Source organism: Poecilia formosa, unplaced genomic scaffold (genome assembly GCF_000485575.1).
Source record: "Poecilia formosa unplaced genomic scaffold, Poecilia_formosa-5.1.2 Scaffold128, whole genome shotgun sequence".
Classification (NCBI taxonomy): Eukaryota; Metazoa; Chordata; class Actinopteri; order Cyprinodontiformes; family Poeciliidae; genus Poecilia; species Poecilia formosa.
In genome coordinates, this window is record NW_006800067.1 from 752088 (window position 1) to 778519 (window position 26432).

General features: G+C 39.2%; 1 protein-coding gene across 2 annotated transcripts; it reads right to left on the bottom strand.

The window, feature by feature from the left end:
- Positions 1-246: 246 nt before the first annotated feature.
- tspan17 (tetraspanin 17) lies at positions 247-23276 on the bottom strand. 2 transcript variants are annotated; one of them, XM_007561541.2, is made up of 8 exons: positions 22716-23276; positions 13006-13056; positions 10487-10633; positions 9562-9732; positions 9007-9132; positions 8223-8270; positions 6819-6935; positions 247-4933 (listed from the first exon to the last, which is right to left on the bottom strand). In XM_007561541.2, exons 1-8 carry the CDS (start codon positions 22800-22802, stop codon positions 4868-4870), a joined length of 813 nt encoding a protein of 270 aa, XP_007561603.1. In that variant the 5' UTR covers positions 22803-23276; the 3' UTR covers positions 247-4867. The 2 variants fall into 2 exon arrangements, with proteins under 2 accessions (XP_007561603.1, XP_016531623.1); XM_016676137.1 differs by having other exon boundaries at positions 6819-6944.
- Between the last annotated feature and the right edge of the window lie 3156 nt (positions 23277-26432).

A 26432-nucleotide genomic window follows, 5' to 3' on the forward strand; every position in this document is an offset into this window, starting at 1 on the left:
TGTAAAACCGCAAAACTTTAGTTTTTATAGGACGGTAGGTGTCAATCAGCACATAGTAGCTCACAACTGTGAATGGGAGAGTAAGAAATGCATAATAATTCCTGTATATACATTTCTTACTCCCCCATTCATATATATATGTGTGGTTTATAATACGTATAATACCTATGATGATTCAGCTTCATAAGTAATAATCAGTTTTATTTCTTGTTATGCAAGTAAAGGAACAAAAAAAAAAAACAGGGATGGTCTTATAAATCCTTTAATATATGAAAGAAGAGTTGTAACAGAAAATACAGTGTAATAGACCAAAAATTTTATTTACATTTCTTTACAAGGCTACACCTCAGAACAGGCATGTACAGAAGACAAGGGACAAACCGATACATATATAACCTGCTACAAGCAAGACAGTTAACAAAAAAAACAAACAAAAAAAAAACCAAACAAACAAACTTACAAATGCACTAAAAGAATATCTTTTTGCTGCCCTGCTGTAAAAGAAGACATTTGCAGTGGTTTCAGTGTGGCTAAGTGATTTGCAAACTGTGTCCATACTCTGTAGCGGATCTGTAAACCCAGACAATTTAATAATTCCTGTTTATGCTCGTATCCGCATCAAATGTCACGTCGCGGCGTGGAAATGTCAGCGCTAATAACCGTGGTGCTGCTGTTAATATGCTCTGCGACTAATCCGCTGAGCCGTTCCTCTGTGCTTCAGATGCGGGCAGCGTTGTGCACACGATGAGGTAAGACTCGTCAATGTGTGACGTGCAGCTCACCTTCGTAAATTAAACAACACGCACCTCATCGGCCGCCGCTGAAGCTGAAACAAGGGTTCAGAGGGCGGGAAAAAGACAATATTTTCAGAAATTGTTACTTATTAAAGAAGTTTAAAGCGTTGCAACTTTTGCTCTCCCTGCTGATTTAATGTGTTAAAATGGAAAACAAAACCAGAAAAGTCTTCATTTGCATTCCTAAACTTCATTTGTGTGTTGTTGGTTTTTTCAATGCAGGAAGGAGATTTGAAACTGACCATGAAGCAGTAGGTTCATGCTGGTAAAAAAACCAAAAAAAAAAAAAAAAACCAAACAAACTTACATTCATAGTTTGCCTACGTTTCCTCTTGGGAATGATTTAATTACCCAGAGGGACGGCAGACGAAATTAGGAAGGTGTTTCACAAAGCAAGGCCATAACGATAAAGGACAGAGGACAATTAGCAGTGCTCTCTCCTCTCATGCTTTCCGCTACATTAGAGGAATATAAAAGCAGAATGAGCCAGAGCTCCTACAAACAAACATATGCCACCGAGTCCCCTCTGCATCCGTTGCACCCGAGACTGCTGCAGCAAATTAATACGGCGTTAGTATCCCGACTGCCGAGGAGGCGGATGATCGGCACATCCATCCAGCAAAAAGGAGAGCAGGAGTGCTTTTTGTTCGAGAGAGCTGGTAGTGCAGCAGACCTGACGCAACAAAGTTAACATCTACCTCAACAGGCAGCAGACACCAAGCTGTCCTGCAAATGGGAGAAGTGTGAGCCACCAAGCGCTAGCGAGGGTGATTGAAGAGGGAAAAGGATGAGCTCATCTTTGCGCTGAGCAACGCATCAGATGCCTTAACCTGTGTGAAGGGAAATTAATCAAGACTGCACAAGAGAAAAGGAGAAAGGACACACCTTCTACCCAGATGTGGAGGAGGACAGATTACTTTCAGATTGCTCCTCAGCATTTAAAGGCCAAATGCACTCCAGAAATGTTATAAAAATATTAAGAGCATGAAACCACTCCCCTCAAGCCCCCTCCAGTTTGGCCTTCTGAAGAAAGAGAAAAGTAACTTTGAGACACTTTCCTTTAAGAGCCACTCCTCTAAATTGAATACGCACCTCAGTGTATGAATTATTACAAGGTGTTAACAGCACCACCTGGAAATCTCTCAGGGTAATTACCAAATTAATCGTTGCTTTTGAAACGGAATATGTCGAATGGATGTGTGATCAATTATTAGTGATGTGAAATTCACAGATACAGAAAGTACTTTTGTTTCCTCGGCTACCAAAAAAATGTTTCTCTGATGGAAACACTCTGTGTCACAGCATTAAGAACCACCTGGGATGTCGAATATGAAGGAAACTGTTAACCTCTTTTCCATTGTTAAGACAGATGGGCTGACCAAGGAGTCAACAGCCAGACCGCTTAAGAAACTACAGGTGTTGTTTGTGAGCATAAAGTTTGAGGGGGGAAAAAAAAGTGTCCTCTGTTTGTACGTCTCTCCAAACGATAACCGTACAAATTTAGGTTAACTAATCAGCTATCAGAGCATCATTTATTTTTTTCCAGACTAAGCCCAACCAAGGGCTTAACATATGTCTGCAGACACCAACTGGGTATTTTAACTTTTCTTTCATCCATGACATGTGAATTATAGCAAACGCCTCCCGAGAGATGTTTGCTTCTCTTGAGTGTCAGTGTTAGATCTCCTCGCTGCTGCTGAGACTGGATGAAACCCCCATATGAACCTTGACTTTATAGATTCAGGTTTGAACTGCAGACTTTTCTTCACCTATGCTAGTTTAGTTTTTTTTTTTCCTTTTTCCATATTTCTCTATGTAGAAATGAATATATCTGTCCTGAGCAACAAACCTGAACACAACTTAAAAAATAACATTTGCAAAAATGATTATGTGTGTCCTTTAAGAATGACAAATTAAGGCAATGTGTAAAAAAAAAAAAAAAAAATGCACTTTGAATGTATTGACTTATGCTTCCTCACAGAACGCTGCAGGCCTTTATCCCTGATTACACCAAAGACGACATCAGTTTGAACTGAGAGAAGCCGTTAAGGTGCGTCGATGTCCCAGTCGAGGATCTGTGACATCCGATTCAAAAAAGAAAAAAATAAAATAAAATAAATGTTTTGTTCTCGTCTTTCCAGTTTTCTCTCCGCTGTTTAAAAATACATCAGCGCGGCAGGCTGCAAAACCGACGCGCTCTGATCGGGTGGCGTTTTGAAGTAAGGTAGCATGTGGGCGAAAGCAACATGTGACAGGTACACGCAGCAGACGATCAGAAGGTGCTAAGATATTTATTCTACAGACGGACTCAGTGGAGCGGGAAAGTTTTTGGGGTTGTGTTCACAGAATGTGAATGCCTCTCATCTTTCAGGCGTGTGTGCATAGCATTCAAAATGTAAAGTGTGTACGTATCCAGCCCTCTTGGATCCCGTTTGTCGCGCATCAGAACGACACCGTTACAACCAGAGACAACAGTTAAAACACTGGGAATAAAAGGACAGAGTTATACGCTGACCTGGTTGGGACCGAAACCGTAATCACGACCGGATGGCAAGATATGCAAAGCAAAGTCGTAAGAGCCAATCATCTCTTCACAAACAATAAACAGAGGAAGCATCTAGAAATGACAAAATACTTTCAAAATTCACTGCGTGAGATCTTTCTTTCTCTTTCTCTCTGGGTTACTGCACAACTCAGCGAGCAAAAGTTAAAGCAGCATTCATGTTAAAGTGAGAACAGCATGTATTAACTCTTCCAAATGAAATTTAATTCAGACAAAAAGACGCAACAATTCACTTAAAGATAAAAGCTAATTTCAACGTTTAATCTTTCTCTGATCTCTCAGTTCAACTGGCACTTTCAACAGAAAGAGACAATAAATTCACATTCTATCTAAAATGGTATTTGCATTCCAGAGGAAATCTCTCGTGGACAAATGAAATTATTTGGTCTCCGTTACGTTTGGTAACACCAACAGAAAGAAGCGGTTTTGCAGTCGGTGCCTCATATTATATAAAAAAAAAAATAAAATAAAAAAAAAATAAAACAATGACTTAGAAATATAAGCATCTATCTGTAAGTGGACACAAAAAGAAAGCATGAATAAAGGACATCTTTAAAAAATAGATATCAATGCAAAGGGACACATTATAAGACAAAAGTGGTCAAAGAAGTCAAGAACAAAAAGGCCCCAAACCAGCAATCCCACGTCCCAACAATCGCTAGCATTAAACCCCTTTCCTTATATGGCACTGACCACACCAACCAACTCTGTAATAAAATAAACATCCATCAGAGAATCAACTAATGATACAATCGCTATGGGGGCAAACAAGGTGACTTCCAAAGAACTATCCCTGTTTTACTGCATCTGTCTTCAGCGTAAAGAACATATCTTCAGCCAGGTCCTGAGGTATTAGGGGAGCAGACAGGAGAAATTTACTATAGGAAACAAAAACAGGGAAAATAATGGCACTTTTTTTTTACATTTGTAAATAGAATATAACTGTATCAATACCACTTAAATGTTGCACAGAGAAGAGAGGAAATGACATACGCACAGCATCTCCCCCTCCCGCCATGAGTACAGAGGCTGGCCAGAAGGTTGACCGCCATTTTTTCTAAAGCAAGATGTGGAAATGAATGCATAAAAAAATAAAAACAGTCTTTGATGCTCGACCTGTAAAAGAACCTGTCAGCTTTCCTCAGTTTATTGAATTGGTCACCTTCCTTCCATCCATGGCTTCCCGGCTTGACAGAGGGTCTTTGTGCAACCGTGTGGCATAAATACATTTGTCCAAGGAACAAACTCAGACAACAATAATAATAATAATAAAAATCATCTCTCAAGTAGGCAACTCCGTCTTCTTTTTGGACATTTGGGTTAAAATCCGTGACGTTTGGTTTGCATTGAACATTTTCTTTCCTCGTATCAAGTGTCACTGATGAGCAGGATAAGAAACTTTTTTTTTTCTGTCTGTAGGTATGCAAGAGTGTTGGCTCTCCGTCCACAATCTGGACGGTACCAAGTGTGCTGCGATGGCCTGGCCGGGTCACGCGGCGCGGGGCTCGTGTCACCAGTTGGCTTTAACAGCTTTGACATCACTTACCAGGTTTTGAGCGAGGCAGATGCCAAAAATCTGAGGGGAGGAAAAAGAAAAAAAAGCCACAGGAGACATTTGACTGTAAGTCACGACTTCAATACCAAAAACAGCTGGAACTTTTATCACACTGAAAATGGATTCGAGGAGCGAATTTATCAGCAATTCAATTTAGCAGCTCGATAGAAAAACCGACGGACTCCCGGCCGACGGTCATCGATGCTCGGCATGAGCAGGGTCAGCCACAAAGGGTCATTCCTGAAGAAGCTCACTGTTCACAGAATACTGTATACAATTATTATTATCATTTTTAAAGAAAGTTAAGAAGAAAGGAATAAAAGTGTTGCATTCCTTGTGTTAAATCATTCCTGAACCAAAGACGATGTCAGAACAATCTGACCTGGGCGAAGGAGGAAAAAGCACAGGACCTTTGCTCTGTAACACTACATTCCTTTTTTTTTTTTAACTTCTGCATAACTTTTATATTTCACTTGTAAATTATTGCCAGATAGTCTGGAGGAAGAGTGGAGGAGCACAGAATCCAAGTAGTCTGAGGACAGTGTAGCCATCTACTAGGACATCTGAGACATTTTCAGCTGAAATCTGGCTCCTTCTTTTAATTGACAATGGTATCAGTTTGACTGATGAGAGCTAACTTAGCCTGACCAAAATCCCATTGAGACTCTACGGCAGGGGTCCCCAAACTACAAACTACGGCCCGCGGGCCGGATCCGGCCTGCCTCCACATTTGGTCCGGCCCCCTGAACAATACCAGAGAGCATTCAGATTTTTTTTCATTTATTGTATTTTCCGGTTTATATGTGGATTTTTCTTCAACCACCAGGGGGCTCTTTATCAGGAAGTGTGTCCTGTAAACTGTGGGGCGCATTGCTGCCATCTGTTGAACTTTTAGGGAACTGCTTTACTTTTATGTTATTTAATCAGGACGGTTGTTTGCTAGCGGTAGAGCAGATGAACACGTGTCTGTTATGAACGCCGCATTCCAGGTTGAATTCTTCGAAGCGATGCCTGTAAGTAGCAGCTTATACTTCAAAACGAGCCTTTATGTTAACATATGAGAAATTAATATGCTAAAGTTACATTCCCTCAGTGGAATATATACTAGTCAGTCCCAGTGACCGTTTCACTCATGGGTTTTGCCCATGTGCTTTCTGGGTAAAAATCAATGAGAAACGCACACCCCCTCCCCACCCATCAACAATCTCCGGCCCCCCACCAGAGAAGGGAAAAGTTATGTGGCCCTCACAGGAAAAAGTTTGGGGACCACTGGTCTACGGGGTATTGTCCAGAGAAAAATCAGAGACACTAAAATCGACACTGCAGACAAGCTGAATGTTTCTATTACACCTCAGCAGAGACCCAGGCTGATTTCCTCCATGCTACGCTGCAGCGATGCAGTAGTTCGTGCAAAAGGGGCTCAGAATATTTAAGTACGTATATTACATTAAATCGTAGGATGACACGCCTGGATTAAAGATCCAGAATTTTCTATTAGTATTATATTTTTGGGAAAACTGGATTTTTGGTTTCTATTATCTCCAAGTGATGATTATCTAAATAAACACGAAAAAAAATATCGAAATGTACCACGCTGTGTGTGTAATGAACGTATGTACGATGTACAAGTTTTACTTTGTGAATTGCACAACGAAACAAATTGGCCTTATAATGATATTCTAATGTATTGAGGTGCTGCTGGATACAACTTCCCAACTCTTTGGGATTGGGGTTATGGCTGTTTGCACAGCAGAGGCCTGATGTAACAGACTCTCGCCACTAAGCGGCAGTAATGACACAAAATCACAAGGCATTTAGCTTGAGTTTAAACAAAACGTAGAAAAAAAACAAAAAAAAACAGGAGCCACCTACAATGAATGATTAAGGGGAAACAGGGAGACATTACCTGTAAAAGTGCAGTGCCAACAAAGATCCCAGCGACAACAATCAGGTTGTCCTGAAGCCACTTCTCAAACTGTCCCACACAGCCCTTGGTGTAGATGGATTTCTGCCGGTCCAGGTCCTTATGATTCAAAAAAGAAAAAGAAAAAACACTCAAAATGAGAATAACAAAAAAAAAAAAAAAAAACCTCTGCACTAACATTTTCTTTTTAACACAACTAGTGGAGTCAGATTTATTTAAACATCCAAACTCTGACTAACAGCTGCTCCAAACAAACACAGGAAGCATTTTGCCCAATGATGCCTTCACTGTTTAAGATGCAATACCACAGCATGAGAGCTGAGTCATACTTAATGATTTCCACACAGCTAGGACAGTTTGGAGAATATGAAACCAGTGGACACACACACACACACACACACGCACGCGCACACACACGCCTGCTGATGGCCCTGCCTGGAATGAGCAAACAGTGGGAGCCTTTTCCCTGATACCGGACAGATGGCTGTCTGTGTCATCACATTCAGCCCATGATTTACATTTAGAGAGAGAAAGCTCAAGGTGTAATTTACTGCTGCCATGACACCAAAGAGGGAGGGTAAGAATAGACGCCTCCATACAAAGCCTCCTTTGTGACTTTGTCAAGTCAACTAGGCAAACTCTTTGTTCGCCTGCAAAACCCGAAAGCTAGCTTTCGACCAATGAGGAGTCAAAAGAGGCTCCTGGCTACCAATGGGAAAGCAGGAAGCACAATGTTATTCCGCCTGTGAACTTCCTGTGAAGCTATTTCGGCTCCCTGCCTTTCTTCTCCCCCCCACCGCGTGTCTCCTGCTCTTCCTCGCTCCCCGCCCTGTGCTTTCCTGAGGCAAGCTGCACAGGAACTCTGTGCGCATCCCTGACAGTTTCACCGGTCAGCACAAGAGAAACAGAGAAAACGAATCCGTACCAACTCTGTGCTGCGGCTTGCCTAGCAACAGCAGTCTTTCCGACTGCAGTGCAGTGAGTTGTAGCCGCCACACCCACACATGGTGGTGAAAGGGGAATGGACTGGCACAACCCACAGAGTGGCCAATTACAGAGTGTAGCTAGGGCTGCTCTTTGGGCTAAAACTGGAGCCTAATTATCCCTGTTAGAAGAACAATCTGTTATTAAAAGCGCGGAGCATGCATGGGAGTCTGTGCGATTATAAAACCTTTATATTCTCTCCATCTGCTAGGCCTGCTTCTTTTTTCTTTTCTTTTCTTTCATATTTACAAATCTAGATTTTTGACTCAAAAATATTGAAAATCCTTATATTGCTTCTTGAAAGCAAATAATATAACACCTCAAATGACTACCTTTAACGAGTCAACTATTAGACGAGTTTAAATCGTCGTTAAGACCACAGAGAACAGGCGAGATACGAACCCCTTCAAGCCGAATGTCGTAACCACACTGTGTATTGATGATGTCCTCCTAAAGAAATTGGTGGGGGGAAAACAAGCAGAAAAAAAGATTAATTTTAGTAATTTTGATATTGCATTTTTCGTTTTTTAACTCAAAAGTTTGACAAAGCAGAACGAGCAACAAATGACTTTGAAAGTTTTTATTTGGTATGTTTTGATCAAGGTTTTTTTGCTCCAGATGTTGATCTAACTAGCAGTTAGCTGGAATAAGATCTTCACAATATGGCAACCTTGAGTAAAAACACTAAAACTCCACGGTTTCCACCCAATTATATAACAATGACAATAATAATAAAAATGTTCTTTATCATGAGCTAATTGGTTTTAAATAAAACTGGAAAGCAACAGGTATTACCATTGCTGCTAACCTACTGAGATAATTATTGTCTGATTTAAAATGTCGTCTTTGCGTTTGATAACTTAGCTGTGTATTTAAAGTACTTGCTATGCACATTATTCAACATTTTTGTCAGCTGAAAGCTTTTATAATGGGAAATATTCCCAAACACCCAGATTAGATTGTTTTTTTTTGGTATTCTCAAGTCATTTAGGATGCTGATATCCGAGTTCCCGTATCTTTTCTGATGACAATAAATGCACATGCCTTTTTTGTGACATCTGAGCACAAATTATAAACTTTGCACCTGCATTAATAGCAACATGGCCTCCTCTGTAGATTTGACAAATGATTGCACACTCCAATCGTAACTAGAGGAGACTTTTCGTGGTGTTAATGAATGACTCACGGCAGGATTTTTGACACAACAGGAGAAAGGGACTCCGCAGCGTTCTCTGCTGGGATTCCTGTCAGTGCAGTTGAAGTAGATGTTCTGGTTCCAGTCGTCAGGCCCATGAGCTCCGCAGCACATCCACTGAGAGAGCAGGAAACAACAGGCTCTGAATAAACTCCCCTTTTTCCTGATCTAAGCTCTCCAGCTCAGCTAGATAGGCAGCTTACAGGGGCGGGTGGGGACTACATGAAACTCCATGAGATCTAATCTCTCTTACAATACGTCATGACAGAGCTTGGAGTTTACACATAAGAACCAATTATCCAAAATTTGTCATTCTTGTAATTGGACAGCGATTAGAAAGGAATTACAATAATAATAATTATGAGATTTTCTCCAAAAAAGGCTCTCACTGCTAAGTACTAGCCTGGTCTAGAGTCGCTTTTTTTTAAATGTAAAGCGAGGTTTCACAAGAGGAAATTTATGCTTACAACATGCAGAGGAGTAATGCCTGAGGGATGGAGACAGGTTTTCACATGAATGTCAGTCAGCAGGTGAGGCAGGACTCACATATTCCTGGGTGAAGTCAATGAGATTCTGCAAGTCGATGTCATCGCGATAAGCCTTGATGTTATTATTGATGAAAAAGTTTAACTGGTCTTTGATCCAGTCCTTGAAGACAAAGGCGAGGATCCCCGCAGTCAGCTCCAGGAAGAAGATCAAGCCGAGGAACACGGAAAACTGGAGAGGACGGGACACAGAAAACAACACGTAAGCGTCACGTCACACGAGGATGAACGCATCGGATAAAAATGCGCAAACTTTTTCTTTGACGGTGCTTTGAAACAAACGAGCAGGAAAGCTCTGGCGTTCCGGCGTCTTTTATGTGGCGCCTGAACTGATGTGACAAGCAAGAGTGCAGCAACAAAGCCTGCAGTCCCTCAGGTGCCGTTACATTATCCATTTACAGTAAATGCAGGAGACGGGGCTGATGATAAAATGCACAAAAGCCACATTAGCTCCTCAGTCTGACGCCTGACTTATTGCTGCTAATGGACGTCTGCTGGAGTTAGTAGATGCTCAGAGTCGCAGCCAGCAATGAGGAAAATTAGTCTCAGTCAGTCACATGCTGTTATCGACGCAGCCTACCCCAAATAAACCACCTTAATGGTGACGCGATGGTCTTCAATATAAAAGATAAAAAGCCAAGAAGCAGTGGAAAATGAGACTCGTTTCTTTCTCGTTTCTTAATGCATTTTTTTTTTCTGTTTGTTTGCTTGTTGTTGTTGTTTTTTTGTTTTGGTTTTTTTTTGTGGATCAGAGTTTAGAACGTATTTGTGATGTGTAACCAACTCGGAGCATTTGGCCTCCGGTGAGTCAAAGTGACACCTGCTACCCGGCCTCGGCGCTGGTGCGAACCACACACATCTAAAGCGGGGGAGGTGTCAACTGGTTCAAATGGTGTCTGCGCCTCAGGGGCGGAGAAACGGCTTACGAATTTGAGCAGGAGGGTGTTCTCTCGGAGCGCTCCGATGCAGCCGGCGAAGCCCAGGATGAACATGACCCCTCCCACCACCATGAAGAGCCACACGGGGTCAAAGCCCCCGAGGTCGGTGATCAACGACAGATTTGACAGCACGCCCTGAGGGGGAAAGAAAAGACAAAACGTGAGCAAAGAGCTCAAAGAGCCCTGATAAAAGTCTGCATAAAAAAAAAAAAAAAAAAAAACCTTTTCAGTGTTTTGATGTTAGCATTTGAGAGGACGCTTCTACCACTTTTATGCTACCAGTTTTATTAAGTGAAGTTGCACTGTTAATAAAACACACATAATAGGCTAGAAACATGTTCAAGGATCGTGATTCTCTTCTGTGCATCTCCTCTTCATAATGAGAGATATACATAGAAACAATCACAAAGCCAAGGATAGAGTATTGTTAATTTAAACTATGAAAGAAACAGAGAAGCCGCTGCACCTGCAAAGGTGTTTGGTTAAAGCTCCTTCTTGACTTGGAACAGATTTTTATTCTGTTTCATGGTGTCGCCGCCGCAGAAATCGCATTTTTACTTTTTTGCAGAGCACCAGGCTGTAATCCAAACCAAAGCGCTCGCTCTTCTCCCTCAGGCGATTAAACATGGGTGTCTGCGTTAGGGACATTTATTTAAAGTTTGCAACAGCTACACCTTTACCTAGAGTTTAGAGTGACAAAGCCATTAGGTGCTCTTGCAGTGACAGAATCATTAGTTACTGTCCCTCAGCAGCGTTTTTTGCTGCAGCAGGAAATCCTTTCCTCACCGTGATGATGCTGATGCCCACAGGAAAGAAAAAAAAACAAAAAAAAAACCTGGTGTAAAACAGAGATTGTTGTATTTGGTGTTTTAACTTCCTGTCTGTGTGCTCAGCATTCAGCACACCATAGGCACATAGAAACGTAAGCTTAGCTTGTAAAGCGGTTGGGCAATAGACAACTAACGGGAAACCCAATAAACCTGAGCAAATTGTTGACGACTCATCAAAACAGAGCACGCTAAGCTAACAGAGTTGAAGCCAGACATGCAGAGTCATACCCATAAATATGGGTTTTAAAAACTATCGACACATGCACACTGTCTCCATTTCGTTGCTGTTATATTCTCTTGTGCAGACATGAACCGCTTTGCTTTCCTCTCTTTCCTTTAGCAATAAAATGTAGCAAATGTGCCCTTTACTTTAGCTGTGATTCTTTTTTTTACCTTTTAAATTGATCACAGTTTTTGAGTTAGCCTAAGCAACTTGCAAGTGTAAAATCTTAAATGTTGCATGTACTTCACATAAATCAAGTTAAAACTTTTCTGAGATTATGATTTTACTCCTAAAAACGGTTTTGAATATTTTTTTTTGCCATCTCACACACCGTTACCACCACAGTGTGCCTATTTGTACTGAAGAAAATTACATGTTGCTTTATTTTAAGGTCGTATGTCAAAGTAGGGAGCCACTGGAATTAAACATAAACAAAAACACCCACTGTTTGCTTTCTTTGCCACAGTCTACAAAGAGAAGAAAAAAAAAACACATTCTCTGAAATACAACAAAAGAAATAATAATAATGAAATCCTATACCGTCAAGTTAATATGTACTGGGCAAAGGAAACGGTACATGAAACAGGCAATACTGCTTTTCTTATGTTTTTTATGTCACTTGTGGCAGAATAAACTGCCTTCATTAGAGCTTCAGCACACAGCCTTAAACAATAATGTGTCAGGCTCCAAGAACTGAGCTTGAAACTAATCACCTTAGTCACTCAGACTCAGATTCACCATTAGGCCTTTTCAGCCCCTGCAATTCATCATGCAACCTAATCCCTATAAATTATTCACGCCGCTCCACAAAGGTCCTCCAGTGCAGCGCTATTTGCACACAGTTCATGGCCACACGTTGCTAATCGGTACACACGGCCACGCCGCTGCGTCATTTACGGAGCGCACTGGTATAATTTCTTGCTAATTACTGAGCAAAGTGACTGTAAACTCAATTGGAAGAAGTTTTGGATGTTGCCACAACTCGCTGCTCATGAAAGGTTAATGGTGAAAGATGACCTCTGTGTTCTTTACTTTACTTGTGCACAGAAAAACAACAAGTGTTCAAATACGTGTTTTTCCTTTGGCGGACATTCAGACGAAAATGTTTGCGACTTTTGACGTCTTTGAGTCAAATCGGTGTTATTTTAATAGCTTTTTTTTTTTTTTCCCCCCTTTTTTTAGCTCAAATTTCCTGAATCAAAAACTAAATGCTGAAACTCATATCAGGAGTGCAGAACCAGATAACCAGTTTCTAAGGCTAAATGAAGATAAGCAAGATAAAAAAAAAAAAAACCTTCAGATAATCGGCCCGTATGTATATTTTATACAATACTGCGTCCGAGCCTCAACTCGGCAGCAAATCACATCCGCAGCACGCAGAATCTTGAGGAATTTTAGTTATGCTGTGGTGATAATTTCGCAGTTTGCATTTGCGAGCGTGTGTTTATACATACCTTCTCCGCCCATGCCCACAGGCCTATACCCAAGAATGCTGCTCCTAGCAACTGTAAAACAAAGCAGACAGAAGACAGCTCCACTGTGAGAGAGGAAGAAAAAAAAAAAACATCCTAAACATGTAACAATTAAGAATGCATGACTCAGATTTGACTAGAAATAAATGCAGGGCATTATGTGCAGCATTTCAGTTGGGGAAGAGTTTCATAAAACACTCGTTTATCAGGTCTGTTGTGGGATCGGCGTAATTTACAGGCATGTCTCTAAGGTAAAGGGAAGCGGACAGAACAACTGCCTTCAGCACTTTTTAACTACGTTAAAACAGATTTATTCATGTCGCTCCCTCCCGAAGCAGCTTTGGAAACTCATGTTTTCTGCTATCAAGGCAGTAAGAAGTAATTGGAGAATTGTCTGGTTTGAAATGATTAACATCTTCCTAAAATTTGCAAATGCATTATGTACAGATTATATAGGAAAAAAAAAAAAAAAAAAAAACTGGAGAAAAAAAAAAAAAAAGCCATTGCAGCCAAACATGTCATTATCCTATTTCATGAACCCCTCTGGTGCTTTTCCATGACTTTTTCTTATCAGCAGTGAGTCATTGTGCAGCTTCGCAGTCCTGGACACAAGTCTGAACTTAAAACTTGAATAAGATAAAAACTGCTTCGAGGGCAAAATAAGTATTTTTAGTTACAAAACTACATTTTTTTGTTGTTGTTTTGTTTTACTTTTACACCACATAGAGCCACATGCACAAAACAAAACTACAGTCGCAGTTCTGTTTTGCACATCCACCCACATGCTCGCCTCTGCCTATGTGAATGATGCTGACAGGGGGGTGGGGGTGGAGGGGGGGTCGCTGTGAGAAAACAAAACATATGGTTTTAAGCAGGACTTTTAGCGTTAGACTTCCTTTGTTATGCGTTTCAATATCGCAAGAATGACAAATATTGCACCGGCACTGTGGCTCTCTCCATCACTTTAACAGGCCTGTCAGACCGGAGCCAAAGTGAGCCACGTCTGAATGATTGAATGGCACCGCTTTAACAAATAAAGCCATAAACGCTGCGTGTCTGAAAAAGTGATTTTAAGGTGCTTTACGTCTCTTGTTAGAAGAGGGAATCATTGCAACTGGAGGGTGTTTTCCCCCCAACCCCCGAAGCTTTAAGGCTCTGCGAGTATGTACTTTAAGGCTTGATCATTTGACTGTTAAGCAAAAACCTTGGAGTGCTGCTTTGCCAACATTTGAAAGAAAGCAGCAAAAGAAACTCAAAACTTACTTGACCACTTTATTCTAACTATCAAATTTAGACAAACATTAAGCCTGTATTTACAGAGTATGCAAAGCAGACGTCACAGTAAGTACTTGTGTGTTGTTGTTATTTTTTCTTCCCCCTACTCATCTGCAGAGCGGCCACAGAACGGCGTTCATACAAAGCCGATTCTTTGCCCCCGTAAAGCAGCAGCTATCAGATATTTTACCAAATAACTCCTTGATTAATCTGGCACATCAATGTACATGTGTCACATGAGGTTCTTCTTGAGTTTCCCTTCTTAAATCGACAACAGTTGTGTCTGGGGCTGAGCTGCAGTGTGTGTGCATGATGACTCAGAAAGACACATCTACTTGTTTTACCATTGAAGATGAGTTAGGTCAGCAAGTAAGACTCGCTCAAGACGCCAAGATGTCGCAATCTGCAAACTGGCTGCTGATCGTCAGAGTTTTGCACTAAATCGATTGAAGTTTGTGTAAGCTACAGGTGAAACGTATCTAAGTTTCAGTTTACAGTTCCTTTGTGTGAAGCCAGTATGAGCTCTGTGGGTTTTTGAGGTGATTATTTGCTGCATAAGCAGACTAGGCTTTCATTGATATCCACCACTTTCCACAGTTCACCTTAAGGTATACATTAATATTACAAGACCATTGCTGAATAAATGTTAACAAAACAGAAGAAGAGTTTTGCATTAGGGTTGAGAAACTGTAAAAAACAATCACAGTTTGGATATCTTGCGCAAATCCTGTAGTTGCTAAAGCCAAGAAAGGTTACTTTGTTTATTTGGTTGTTTACCATGATCTATACAAATTTAATTTATGGATTTTTGTTTTTCGGAAAAATCTGGAAAAAAAAAAAAAAAAAAAAGAAAAATCAGAAATATTTGAAAACTTCTGAATCACAATTATAGCCAAATATGTAACACATAGGTACACTTAAAATAAGTTAATTTACCTTGAAGTTTATTGAACAGAGTAAAAAAAAAAAGAAAAAAAAAGATGTTTAAAACAACAAAAAGTATTTTAAACCAACGATAGCCGCAGCACGTTTGGGTGGATATGGTAGTTGCATAACAGTTCTAGTGAAGGGTGTGGTGGCGCCAGATTTAGAGAGGAAGTGACAGCCAGGAAGAGCCAGGATACACAGGCAGATACCAGGTAGCAGGGATTAGATTGACAGATCAGAGGCTTTACTGTTTTTAACACGCGGCGACCTGCAGCAGGTTTAAGTCAGACTGTGACCGGGAAAGCAGCACAAAACGCTCATCACACAGCACCAACTCACACTTAACCTTGTTCGACTTAAGAGGTTCAAAAAAAGAAAAGAAGAAGAGAGAGGCAATTTTACTCAGCACAAGTTGGATAATAGTCAAAAAAAAAAAAACTCTAAGGTGTACTTGGGATTCGAAAAAGAAAAAAAAAAAAAAACTGGTTAAAGCCATAGGAGGAGGAAACAAAATTGTCTGATACAGCCTTTCTGTGTGGTTTCTGCATGTTCTTCCTGTATCTGCAAGGGGATTTCTCATAGAGCTTCACTTCATCCTGGTTGCTTGTTTCAGCCCTGCTCAGATCCACCTGTTCAAATTCCTTCACTCACAGCATAATTAACATATTTAGCATTACGGCAGCGCAAACTCAGGAAAAATAAGTAACTGCGAAGTTACAGCATGAACGTTAAGCTCTACTGGAGACAAGACACCCACATTTTTCTAACCAACTGACCAGGCAAGAAGTTACCAGTATGCAGTGCATTTATGCACAGCACTTGAAATATGGAGTCCTATGACATAAAGTGCCCAGGGGGTCAAACCGATATTGTGATGACAACTGCAATTCTATACACTGTGCACCTCGATTACAACTGTGGTTTCACAGAGACGCTTTGCAGTTGCAAGACAAAAACAAGGGTGAGTCTTAGTTTAGAAAATAATAAGACAGACAGACAAAAGAAAAAAAATAAATAAATGCCCAGGCGGGGCATAAAAGCAGAAAAAATGTTGGAGAATTTTACAGGGCAATGGAGCAAAGTCCATCCAGTAGATTATGAACACACAGATTGTGCTCCACCTTAACAAGTAGAAATACTCAAACAGGAATGAAGCTAATCATATTCAAAGCTGTTTTGTGTTTTTTTTTTTCCAGTGTTTTTTTTCCTCCCAAGTTTGCATGAATCACAACAAAAGCATGAAAAGAAAAAAAAAACAAAAACAAAATAAAAACAACCTGAGGATAATTATATCACCTCACCCCTGTCGTAACACAAGAGCAAGTTCTGCAGAATCACGACAAAAGACACGCAAGTTCAGGCAGACGTGGTATAAGTCTGTGGTATGGAAACCAACGTAAAACTTTGTTCAGCGTACAACACTATACATGTCTTACCACAAGGTTTTTACCTTGCCTGCAGATTCGAATGGATAACCAAACAAAAGATAATCAGGGGGAAAAAGTCAATTTAGCAATGCAGGTTTTGCTAATCTATATATTATTTCGCACAATATTTCTTAGCAAAAATAAAGCTGAAGTCATTTAAGAAAGTAATCATTCTTCTCGCTGGACCACTCATCACTCCATCTGCCACTTGTGCTGTAGACCTTGGTCAGCTGACGGAAAAGCATTTTATTTTATTTTTTTCACTTTTCTAAATGTACAATTTTAAGATTTCTTAAGCAAACGTTTGTGCAATTACTAACACTGAGCAGGAGCACAGAGTCTTGGGGTCATAGCCTCCAAATTAGAAAGCCAATTTTTAGGCAGGCATTAGTATTGTCTGCTTTTCAGTCATGCAGATTTAGCACAAATTACTCTGTTAACTCTTGAGGATATAGTCAGCCCTTCATTGTGACTAGTTTTGGCGTTTCTCGTAGACCTCCCCAGCCGACAATTGATATTATTCTCTTCAAAGGGAAGAACTGAATAAAACACCTGTTAAGGTGTCCCCTTTTTCTGAATTTTGATCAGTTACATAGTTAACAAGTAACACTTTGAGAACCACTTTCAAAGTGGACCGAGGTTTGAACAGAACTAAAACCAAAATGGTGTTTGCTCGAACCACGTCTCAGCAAAACGTGCGTTATCATAAGGACAGAGCCTAGCACACCCTCACAATTCCAGTAGCCAGTTCTGGTTATAGGTAAGTGCCAACACTCTTTGCTTTTCAAGGCCTATCTGCAAATCAAACGTACCTCGCGGCACAGAAAGGTTGGGATTGAAAGGAATTCAAATGAATGGAACAAATGAAAGCAATCTGAACCTGCTTTTGAGCTTTGCCCACATTACTTCCTTTTATCAAACTTTCCCAGAGTGTAATGTGAGCCCCTGAGGTTAAATTTAGGTCAGAAAGACTAAGACACTACAGCACTACTCCTACTGGAAGACAACAGTTCTCCTTATTGATTGTTATGGCAGTCTTTTTTTTTTGCTTTTTTCTTTAATCACCTCTTAACAGTTTGGAAATGAATGCAAGCAAGCAGGAAAAGCAGTTTTTTCTAATCCATTTAAAAATTAGACTCAGTCTTTGAATTTTTATCCTCCAACTCTGCTGTAGGAAGTTTGGATCTCATTTGTCATTCTGTTTTTATCACTGTACCTTTGTACTTGATCACAGAACAAATAAACCCCTGGAACAAGATGTTTCTGTAACAGCTTTCTTATTCGGCTTTGAGGATCGTTTCCAGAAAGTTCTGACTAATGCTGGTGTCAGAAGCTTGTTTTCCATGAGGACAGAGATTCTCAGCACATGAAAAGATTCCTCATTGAGCAAAGTCATCTTTTACCTCAACCAACTTTAAGACATGTCTCCAACCACTTTGAAACTCACACTTATCTAAACGACCTGTCTGACTCAATAAAATGCACTTAAAGATTTTTAAAGTTTGCTTGTTTTTTTTTGTGTTTTTTTTACCAGAGCATACCTATACAGAAGGAGTCAAATGTCAGATTAAAGTTAAAAATTCTCTGAACAGGAAAAGCTTTTTTTTTGTTTTTTTTTTACAAAGATTTATATCTTCAGTTTTGCTAAAAACTGCTGTCATGTAACAGTTGGCACACACTGTGTGACCTGTAGAGATCACAATGTACGAGCTTGATACTGTGAGAAATTGATACTAACCTGAGTAACACTTTATTATGCAAGATTTAGTACATGAGAGATTTATTCAATTCTTGCTCTAGCGCCACAACTAATGAATGGAAAGCAAGCTCTAAAACTGGAGTTGGTACAGTTTTTGGCAAAGGTATTCACACCCTTGATATACATGTATATTTTTACATTTGGTCTCATTACAACCACAATCTTTGAAGAATTTTAGTTAGATTTTCTAAGGAAACAATTTCATATGTAGACCCAATATATTGTTTGGTGTGGATTTGCATCCATTCATGTTTAACCCCTGAATAAATTCCATGTGATTTGTAACTATACCCCATTTGCATTTAAAGTAAATACAAAATAAATACAGCTGTCCGGTGAAGACTTCAGATTTGCTAGAAAACATTAGTGAACAATCACCCTCATCAAGACGACCGAGGAACAAAGCAGACAGGTAAGATGTCAAGTTGTGGAGAAGTATAAAGTGAAGTTAGGTTTTCAGCCGTTCAAATCCATCGTCTGAAAACTGAAAAGCATATGGAAAAGCAGAAAAAGACGTTGTTGTACCGACTTGTTAAGCAAAGAGAGTATCAGAGATATAGCCAGCAGGATTACAGTGACTCTGACGAGGCTGAACTGATCCACACGTCACATTGCTGAAAGCCATAAGATGTTTCAGTTTAGGGATACAACTAGCATGCCAACTAAAACTGAACTTCTTTGACCACAAATTCAAAGCTCTTCATGTGGTGGAAAACTAACCCTGCACCTCACGCTCACTGTTTATTTATAAAACCACCTGTGCTATTTGTACCCACATCACACACTTGAAATAGTTCATCAACAAACAAAATATTTAAGCACGTAGTAGTAATGTGATGAGGCTGTACAGATACACAAAGTATCTTGAATTACATCCTGCTCTGAAGAGTTCACTTGAGACCGGATCGGCTCAGGTAAATGTTAATACCGGGGGATAACAGATTCAGCTCTAAATTGGTCTTGACGGGTTTGTTCCCAAACAAATGCATTCACACGTGTCCCTCGATGGCCTTCCACCTGCGGGGGATCATCCGATGCGCACCGTGGCGTCAACTGTGAAACACACAATGTGGAGCTGTGGAGCTGCCTAATGGCACTCTGCATCCAACCAATTCGGTAACTTGGTTACAGCTTAACAAGCTCTTAATTACAGCATGCAGAGCTTCCACACATTTCAGCAGCTCAGGCAGAAAATGTGATTAATTAAATAGATGTGAGGAATGCATCTATTCGAGGGACGAGAGAAGGTGTGTTGTTTTCCGGCATGAATGTCTGGCTGTCCGGGGCAAGCTCGGAGGAGAGGATGAAAATTCACTGAGAAAAGCAGCACTAGCGTGAACCCAGCAGAGTATTTGTGGGCCTTACAATCATTCTCTCTCAATTTAGGCAGTGTTTTCAAGCTTGACAAGATCGCTATGAGAAAAACAAATGGACTGATTTAAGAAGAATAACCTCCCGTCTCTATCTATTTGAGCAATGCACGAGTCTGTCTATCAAAATCCGGCTCCGCAGCTCACGTACAAGTGGGAAACATCTTCTTGTTATTATCAACGGAAACAGCCAGCGAGCTGGAACTTGTTCCATAGTTTCACACAAAGCGCAGATACGAGCCTGTTGCCTTGGCCTGAGTGTCAAACTGAAAGAACGCAATATGAGTCAAACACAGCACCACGGCCCTCTGACTCAATATTTCCCCGCTTGAATCCCCAATCCATTCGAATTACAAAGCGCTTTCATCTCAAGCAAATTACTGCACATTCACACACTTTTTTTTTTTTTTTTTCTACGTAAGACTTCAGCTCAGGGGATGTTTATCTAGTTCATATTACTTCAGTTTTACATAATGCAAGTGTGTCAGAATTCCTCGGTTTTCAAGGTCTTGAGGTGCGGGTAGGCGATGACGAACAGGAAGAGAGCTGCGTTCCATATATTTAATGAGCCAATTAGAACATATGCATAATGGATGAAAACAAGAGCCTCACACACCACCAGTGCCTCCCTTTCAAGCCGGTCTTTGTTCTTACCATCGCCTCTTTGTGAATTCGAGGGTTTGCGAGTGCAGAAAAGACAATGCTGTCAAGCAAAGCCGAACACTATGGCTGCGCAGACTTTTAAAGGAGATGTTTGAAAAGAGGCAGAGCTGTGTAGTATTCAGGCCGTGTGGCCTTTTCTTTACAACTGCGTGTGGGAAGATCCTCCGGGGCAGACAGACACACCATTACTTCACCCACAGACATTATACCACACCACGCTGCACAGAGGCGATGCGAGGGGGTTTGAGGAAGGGAGTGGTGAGTCAACCTAAACAGAGAAACTTTTCACGATCAGGAGGGATAAAGATGGTGGACTTAAGGAGTTATCCCATCACTCAGATTGATAGTAGCAACACCTAGAAATATATTAAACAATCAGAAACAAATACTTACTTAATTAGCTTATTTCTTTTTAAAAACATTGGTATTGTTACCTAAGACCTTCCAAACCACAATACTGCCTCTCCTAGGGGTAACAAACTGTAAAACCTAAATCAGAACAATCACGGTTAATACAAGCTTATGTGTTAAATGATTAGTGGCTGATTAAAAGAGGCATTCTCGAGCCACTTTATTAGGTACACCTCTTCAGTTGCTTGTTAAATATCAACTCAACCACTCATCTCAGAAGGTTTAGGCATCTAGACGTAGTGAAGATGACTTGCAAACGATCGAATCATGACTCAAAATGAGGCAGAAAGAGGATGCAATGACTTTGTTGGTGCCAGACGAGCTGGTCTGAGTATTTCAGAAATTGCTGATGTGCTGGATTTTTTTTTTTTTATTGACATACAACCATCTCGAGTTTACAGAGAATTGTCTAAGTAAGAAAAAAAATATCTAGAGACCAACAGTTGTGTCAACAAAAATGTCTTACTGACGTCAAGTGTCAGAGGGCAAGCGGAAGACTGATTCAGCATTACAAAAAAGCAACACTGGTTGTTTGCAATAAAGGCTGCCCGAATACCGTCTCTGAATCGCCAGAAAACCATACTGGCTGCAACTGGGCTTTCAGCTAAAAACAGGAAACTGTGGCTGCACTTTCCACAGACCTCCAAAAGTGAACAATAACAGAGTGGAAAAAAATTGCGTGGTCCCATGAATGTCGGGGCACTTTAGTACAAAAGTTAACCTGAAAAATTAACCTGAGCTGCAGCCCAGGTTAATTTTGTTGTTGACACTGTCCATCCCTTTAAACCCACAGTACCCATCTTCTTATGGCTATTTTATGGATATTTTACAGGCATTTCCCGAAGATAACACAACCAACTCCAACTCTGTGCAAACTGGTACATTGAACATGACAATGAGCTCAATGTACTCCAATGGCCTGCACAGTCACCAGATGACAACTCAATAAGGAAACTTTAGGATGTAGCACAATGGGAGATTAGTATTACGAATGTGCAGCCAATAAACTTGCAGAAAGTATGTGATGCCATCATCTCATACCAAAATCTCAGAGGAATGTTTCTGACACCTTGTTGAGTTTGTCATGAAGATTCAACGCAGCTCTGAAGGCAAAACGGGTTGCTACCAGGTTGCTAGGTCAACCTGGTACTATCAGTGTATTGTATTAAACTACACAAATGCATGTTCTTACAGACAAAAACAACCACTTATTAGATTAAAAAAATATGTATAAAACAAACTTCAACCAACAAAACGAGAGGTAAGAACAACAAGCTAACTTTACTTTAAGATATTACTTTTTATCTTAAAGTAAAGTTGAAATTAGGAAAACCCAAACAAATTACCAAGCTCTTCCTTTCATAAATGGGAAACATTTTGACTTCAGAGTTAATTTACATTAGTCATTCACTTGGTGACATAAGTCACCAAATGAAAATACGCTCAGGATAGAGAAAGTAGTGAGAAAAAAACAGAGAATGTGCTAAATAAGCTATAACAATGCTACTGGGTTTATCTTAAAAGTTTTAAGCCATTTCATTGTCATTGTATTGAACTTAAAAAAAATGTTCCACCTGAATCAGAACAATCAAGCTCAGTAGCTTATCGGTTATGTAAGGAAGCATTAATTAGACAAATCAGAACAGCAACTGGCATAAAAGACAAATTAAATGCTTTTAAATATAGAATAAATGAATTAACACATAAAATAATAATATAAACCAAACATGAAAAAACATTTGTTCCACACCAACGGTCGTTAAGTTGAGGTAGCTTTACATTGATATAACTTTTTTTCTCAATCCAGAGACATTTAATACTGATAAAGTGAAAGTAAACGCCAAAACTCATTGAACTTACCCAGAATATAATGTTAAATCCAAATAAGAAGTATTTAACGCAGCAGCTGACTTCGGCTCCCTTTAGGTGACGGTGTTTTCTACTCATTCTTCCGAGGGATAGTAACGACGGCTATCTGGGAAGCTAAAGTAACCTACAGGGATAGGTACTTCGAAAGCTCAGCTAAAGCCGCAGTTCCCGAACTACTCCCATTGAGGTTTGTTGTCTCCATTAGCTGGACGAAACACAGTTTACTCACCGGGGTCCACCGGGCAAAACGAATCAAACATAAGTCACTTGTTATCGTTCTCTTACTTGCTAGGCCAGCTAGCTCGGAACTTCTACAGTTAGCGTTAGCGGCTAACAACAACAATTCGGAAACACCTAACTAAGGCACAGACATCCATCTGCGGTTCTTCTGACATTTAACGAAAAAAAAAGGCTTTTTATTTATAAAAACAAAAACAAAAAACACAGAGATAGTGTTAAAGCAGGTAACTTCTCAGCTCGACGTCCCTAATGTTATCTCGCCTACTCCATCGCTGCTAATAAGAGCCTTCATCTTTGTTTTCTTTTTTTTTTTTTTTCCAGGGAAGCAAGCCCTTGCTGTCAAACGACAAAACCCACTGTGTTTGGCTTGTGGCCCTTTTCACCTCAAGAGCGGCCTCTTGTGTCGTCAATGAAGGTTTTTTTTTCTCGCTGAATTGAGACAAAATGTTCTTCTGGTTTATAATCTAATATTGCAGCATTGTATTGATCAGGTAAAGAAAAAGTGATTCATTAAAGATTAACACATTGCAGGCATAATACGGAACTAATTCAAATGTCACAAGAACACACATCCTCTGTTACTATAGTAGTAACATAATTTCTAACCATGTTATTTATCATTCATGCCCTTTCAGTTATAGTGGTAGTAAAATTATGTTTCTGCAACAAAAAAGGTGAGTACAGGACCACATGTAGAAAGTTTCCAAAAGGTCGATGGAATGGTGGCCATCATGTTGGGGTGGCACATCAAAACAAACTAGACAAAACAGAATTTCAATACTTTTGTAATGCTCTCCTCATTATTAAATTTATCGAGTGTCATTCTACAAAAAGTGCTTTGAATTAAATAAATTCATTGAAACATCCACCCTCCTATCTAAAATTCTAGTGAATTAATGATAAATCTTATGCTTAATATACATTTATTCCCAAAATTATTCATACGCCAGGCAGACTTTATATTTTCAACTGTTTCCATTAGGCTAAATACTTTATTTCCAATGGAAAATGACACAGACAACTTGTAAAACGGTAAGACAACGTAAAAAGGTATCAGTTTTGAAAATGATATGGTTTTATTTAAATGCTAAGAGAGGAATGGAATGAGAATTTTTTTTATCCCTCTCTACAAATCAATGGGAAAATAATATCTTCCTAAAAGTCTTTAAGGTTGGAAGGTCCCCCTTTCATCACTAATCTTTAGCTTTCTTACCAAGGAATTAAAGTTGGGACTTTAATGTATTTTGTTGTGACATTCTTTTGACATGTTTGGGATTATTTTTCTGTACATAGTAACAATATTTGAATTTAACATTTATACTTGTATCTATTGATTCTCCTCTTCACATTTGTCATAACAGGACATGAACACATGTAAAAAATATATATAATAAAAGCAAATGTGCATGTGCACAATTAACAATTACCTGCCAAGGTACTGACAGTAAGTCAGATTCACACACTGTTTTGAACAATCTGGAAAACTATCCAGTTTAATTTTAGCATATGATGTGGAACATTTTGCATTTCTGAAAAAATGCAAAAATGTTTAGACAGAGTTTTGATAGTAACATGTCAATATATTAAGATTTGAAATACAGTATAATCTCATTTGAGAAAAAGTACCATATATAACTTTTGGTTTGTTTATTTAGTTAATTACTTACTTATTGCCTTTTTTATAATCTGCTTTTGCAGCTTTCGTTTTGGTTTACCATACTGTAAAAAATACAAACTGTAACTATTTTAAAAAACAACAACAAAACAATTAGCTTGCATGACAAAAAAAAAAAAAAATAGTTGAAAGTTGCAAAAATAATCTAGATTTTTTTTTTAATTTGTGGAAAATTTGTACATTTTGTAATGAGAAATGCTCAGATATTTGAATAAACACAAATATTGGTTTGACCAGATTTTTTTTACTCCAGCAACAAAGAGAATATGACGCTCTAAAAAATTAGACTTATTTAAGTATATTTTCTCATATCCCTAATGTCTAATGGCCACACTTTAAAATGACACTTTGTTAGAAAGGAAGTAGATAATGTTGAATATTTAAGCTCGTGAAATGCTCAGAGTAGTGTAGACAAATTTGAACTTCAGTCTGAAGTCCTACAGATGGCAGTCTTTGAATCTGGTTTAAGTTTTCTTTTCAACTCTGGATTCTGGTGTTGGGGACATGCCACTCCCCAAATCGTTTGCTACAAACATGGTGAATTGACAGTGAACTCAGCTCTAAGCTATAAAGCCAAAGAAATGAGTCTTTACACTCTCATGAGGTGGGCCATTATTGATTTTTTGGCTTTATTTAATGAAAAAAAGTTCATGTAGCTTACTTCAGTTATCAGATTTATGTGGAAATAAAATAGAAAGGGATTTTCAAATCATAGACACTGCAGTATTTGTAAAATGTCCTAACATATTACACCATTATTTCATAACACTGTTATCATTTATGCTAGGTTATTCCATGCTTTTGATGAGAATCCACTTGGGAGCTGGAATCTGACCGTGGTCTTGAGTAGTTATATAAATATATACACAATTTTTCAAAAAATAATACACTGTTTGATTTTTTTTCAGGATGGTTTTAATAGTTTTACATTAGAAAAGTGAAATAAGCTCTAGAGTCTTCAAATTAATTTTAAATATTGTATAATTTGTAATTAAAACTAAGCATAAATGGTTGGAAAATAACAATTCTACTGCCTACAGGGCAACCCGTGACGCAATGACTTACAAATTCTCTAATATATTTTATGATGTTTGCAGGTAAATCATTTCAGTCAGTTTGAGGTGTGGACTGACTGAAAGGACTACAACACCTTTAATCATTGTTTTTTTTATCTTTCTATTCTGTTTTAATAATTATTCTTAATCTTATGGTCATTTATTAAGCAGAGTAGTTAGTTAACTCTGTGCCTGCAAGATGCCATAATCCTGAAACTTGAAAATAAACCCAAATTGTTAAACTCCATTACTGTGCCTGACAGATACTAGGAAGTATTTTCATACATTTCTGGGTTTTCTCAGAATATGAAGCTGTGTGTTGTGGAAGCAAATCTCCAATTGGCATCAGTCCAAATAACTCCACTAATATTGCAAGCTTGAGCTACGCTTGTACAAAGAAGAGGCATCATATTTTGGTAAGCTTTTAAGATAATCATATGTTTAATGTACTATTTTCTTTTCACCTGCATAGTTGCAAAGCTTCTTTAGCTTTTATTACATTTATTGATAGAGCAGGTAAAGTTCACTGCTGTTATCTTTCTTTTATAACGTAATAATCTGACTAAGAAGCCATTGCTGCTAAGAACATAATGTTCTCACCCCAATGATTAAACACATCTTTAAACTCCTACTTACCCTCTTATTTCTTATGAGTGGATGTTCTCAGGTACTACTACTGTGCTGTGAATCATGGTGTGCAAAATCATGTGTCAATGCATTTAAAGGAAATGAAACAAA

What these genes read in the sequence shown, in the direction of transcription:
- tspan17 (XM_016676137.1), bottom strand. Translation starts at nt 22,802, where the DNA reads ATGAGTAGAAAACACCGTCACCTAAAGGGAGCCGAAGTCAGCTGCTGC. An exon ending in GATTTAACATTATATTCTGG is followed by an intron (nt 13,057 to 22,715) that starts GTAAGTTCAATG and finishes TTTGTTTTACAG; the next exon opens with TTGCTAGGAGCAGCATTCTT. An exon ending in TGTGGGCATGGGCGGAGAAG is followed by an intron (nt 10,634 to 13,005) that starts GTATGTATAAAC and finishes TTTCCCCCTCAG; the next exon opens with GGCGTGCTGTCAAATCTGTC.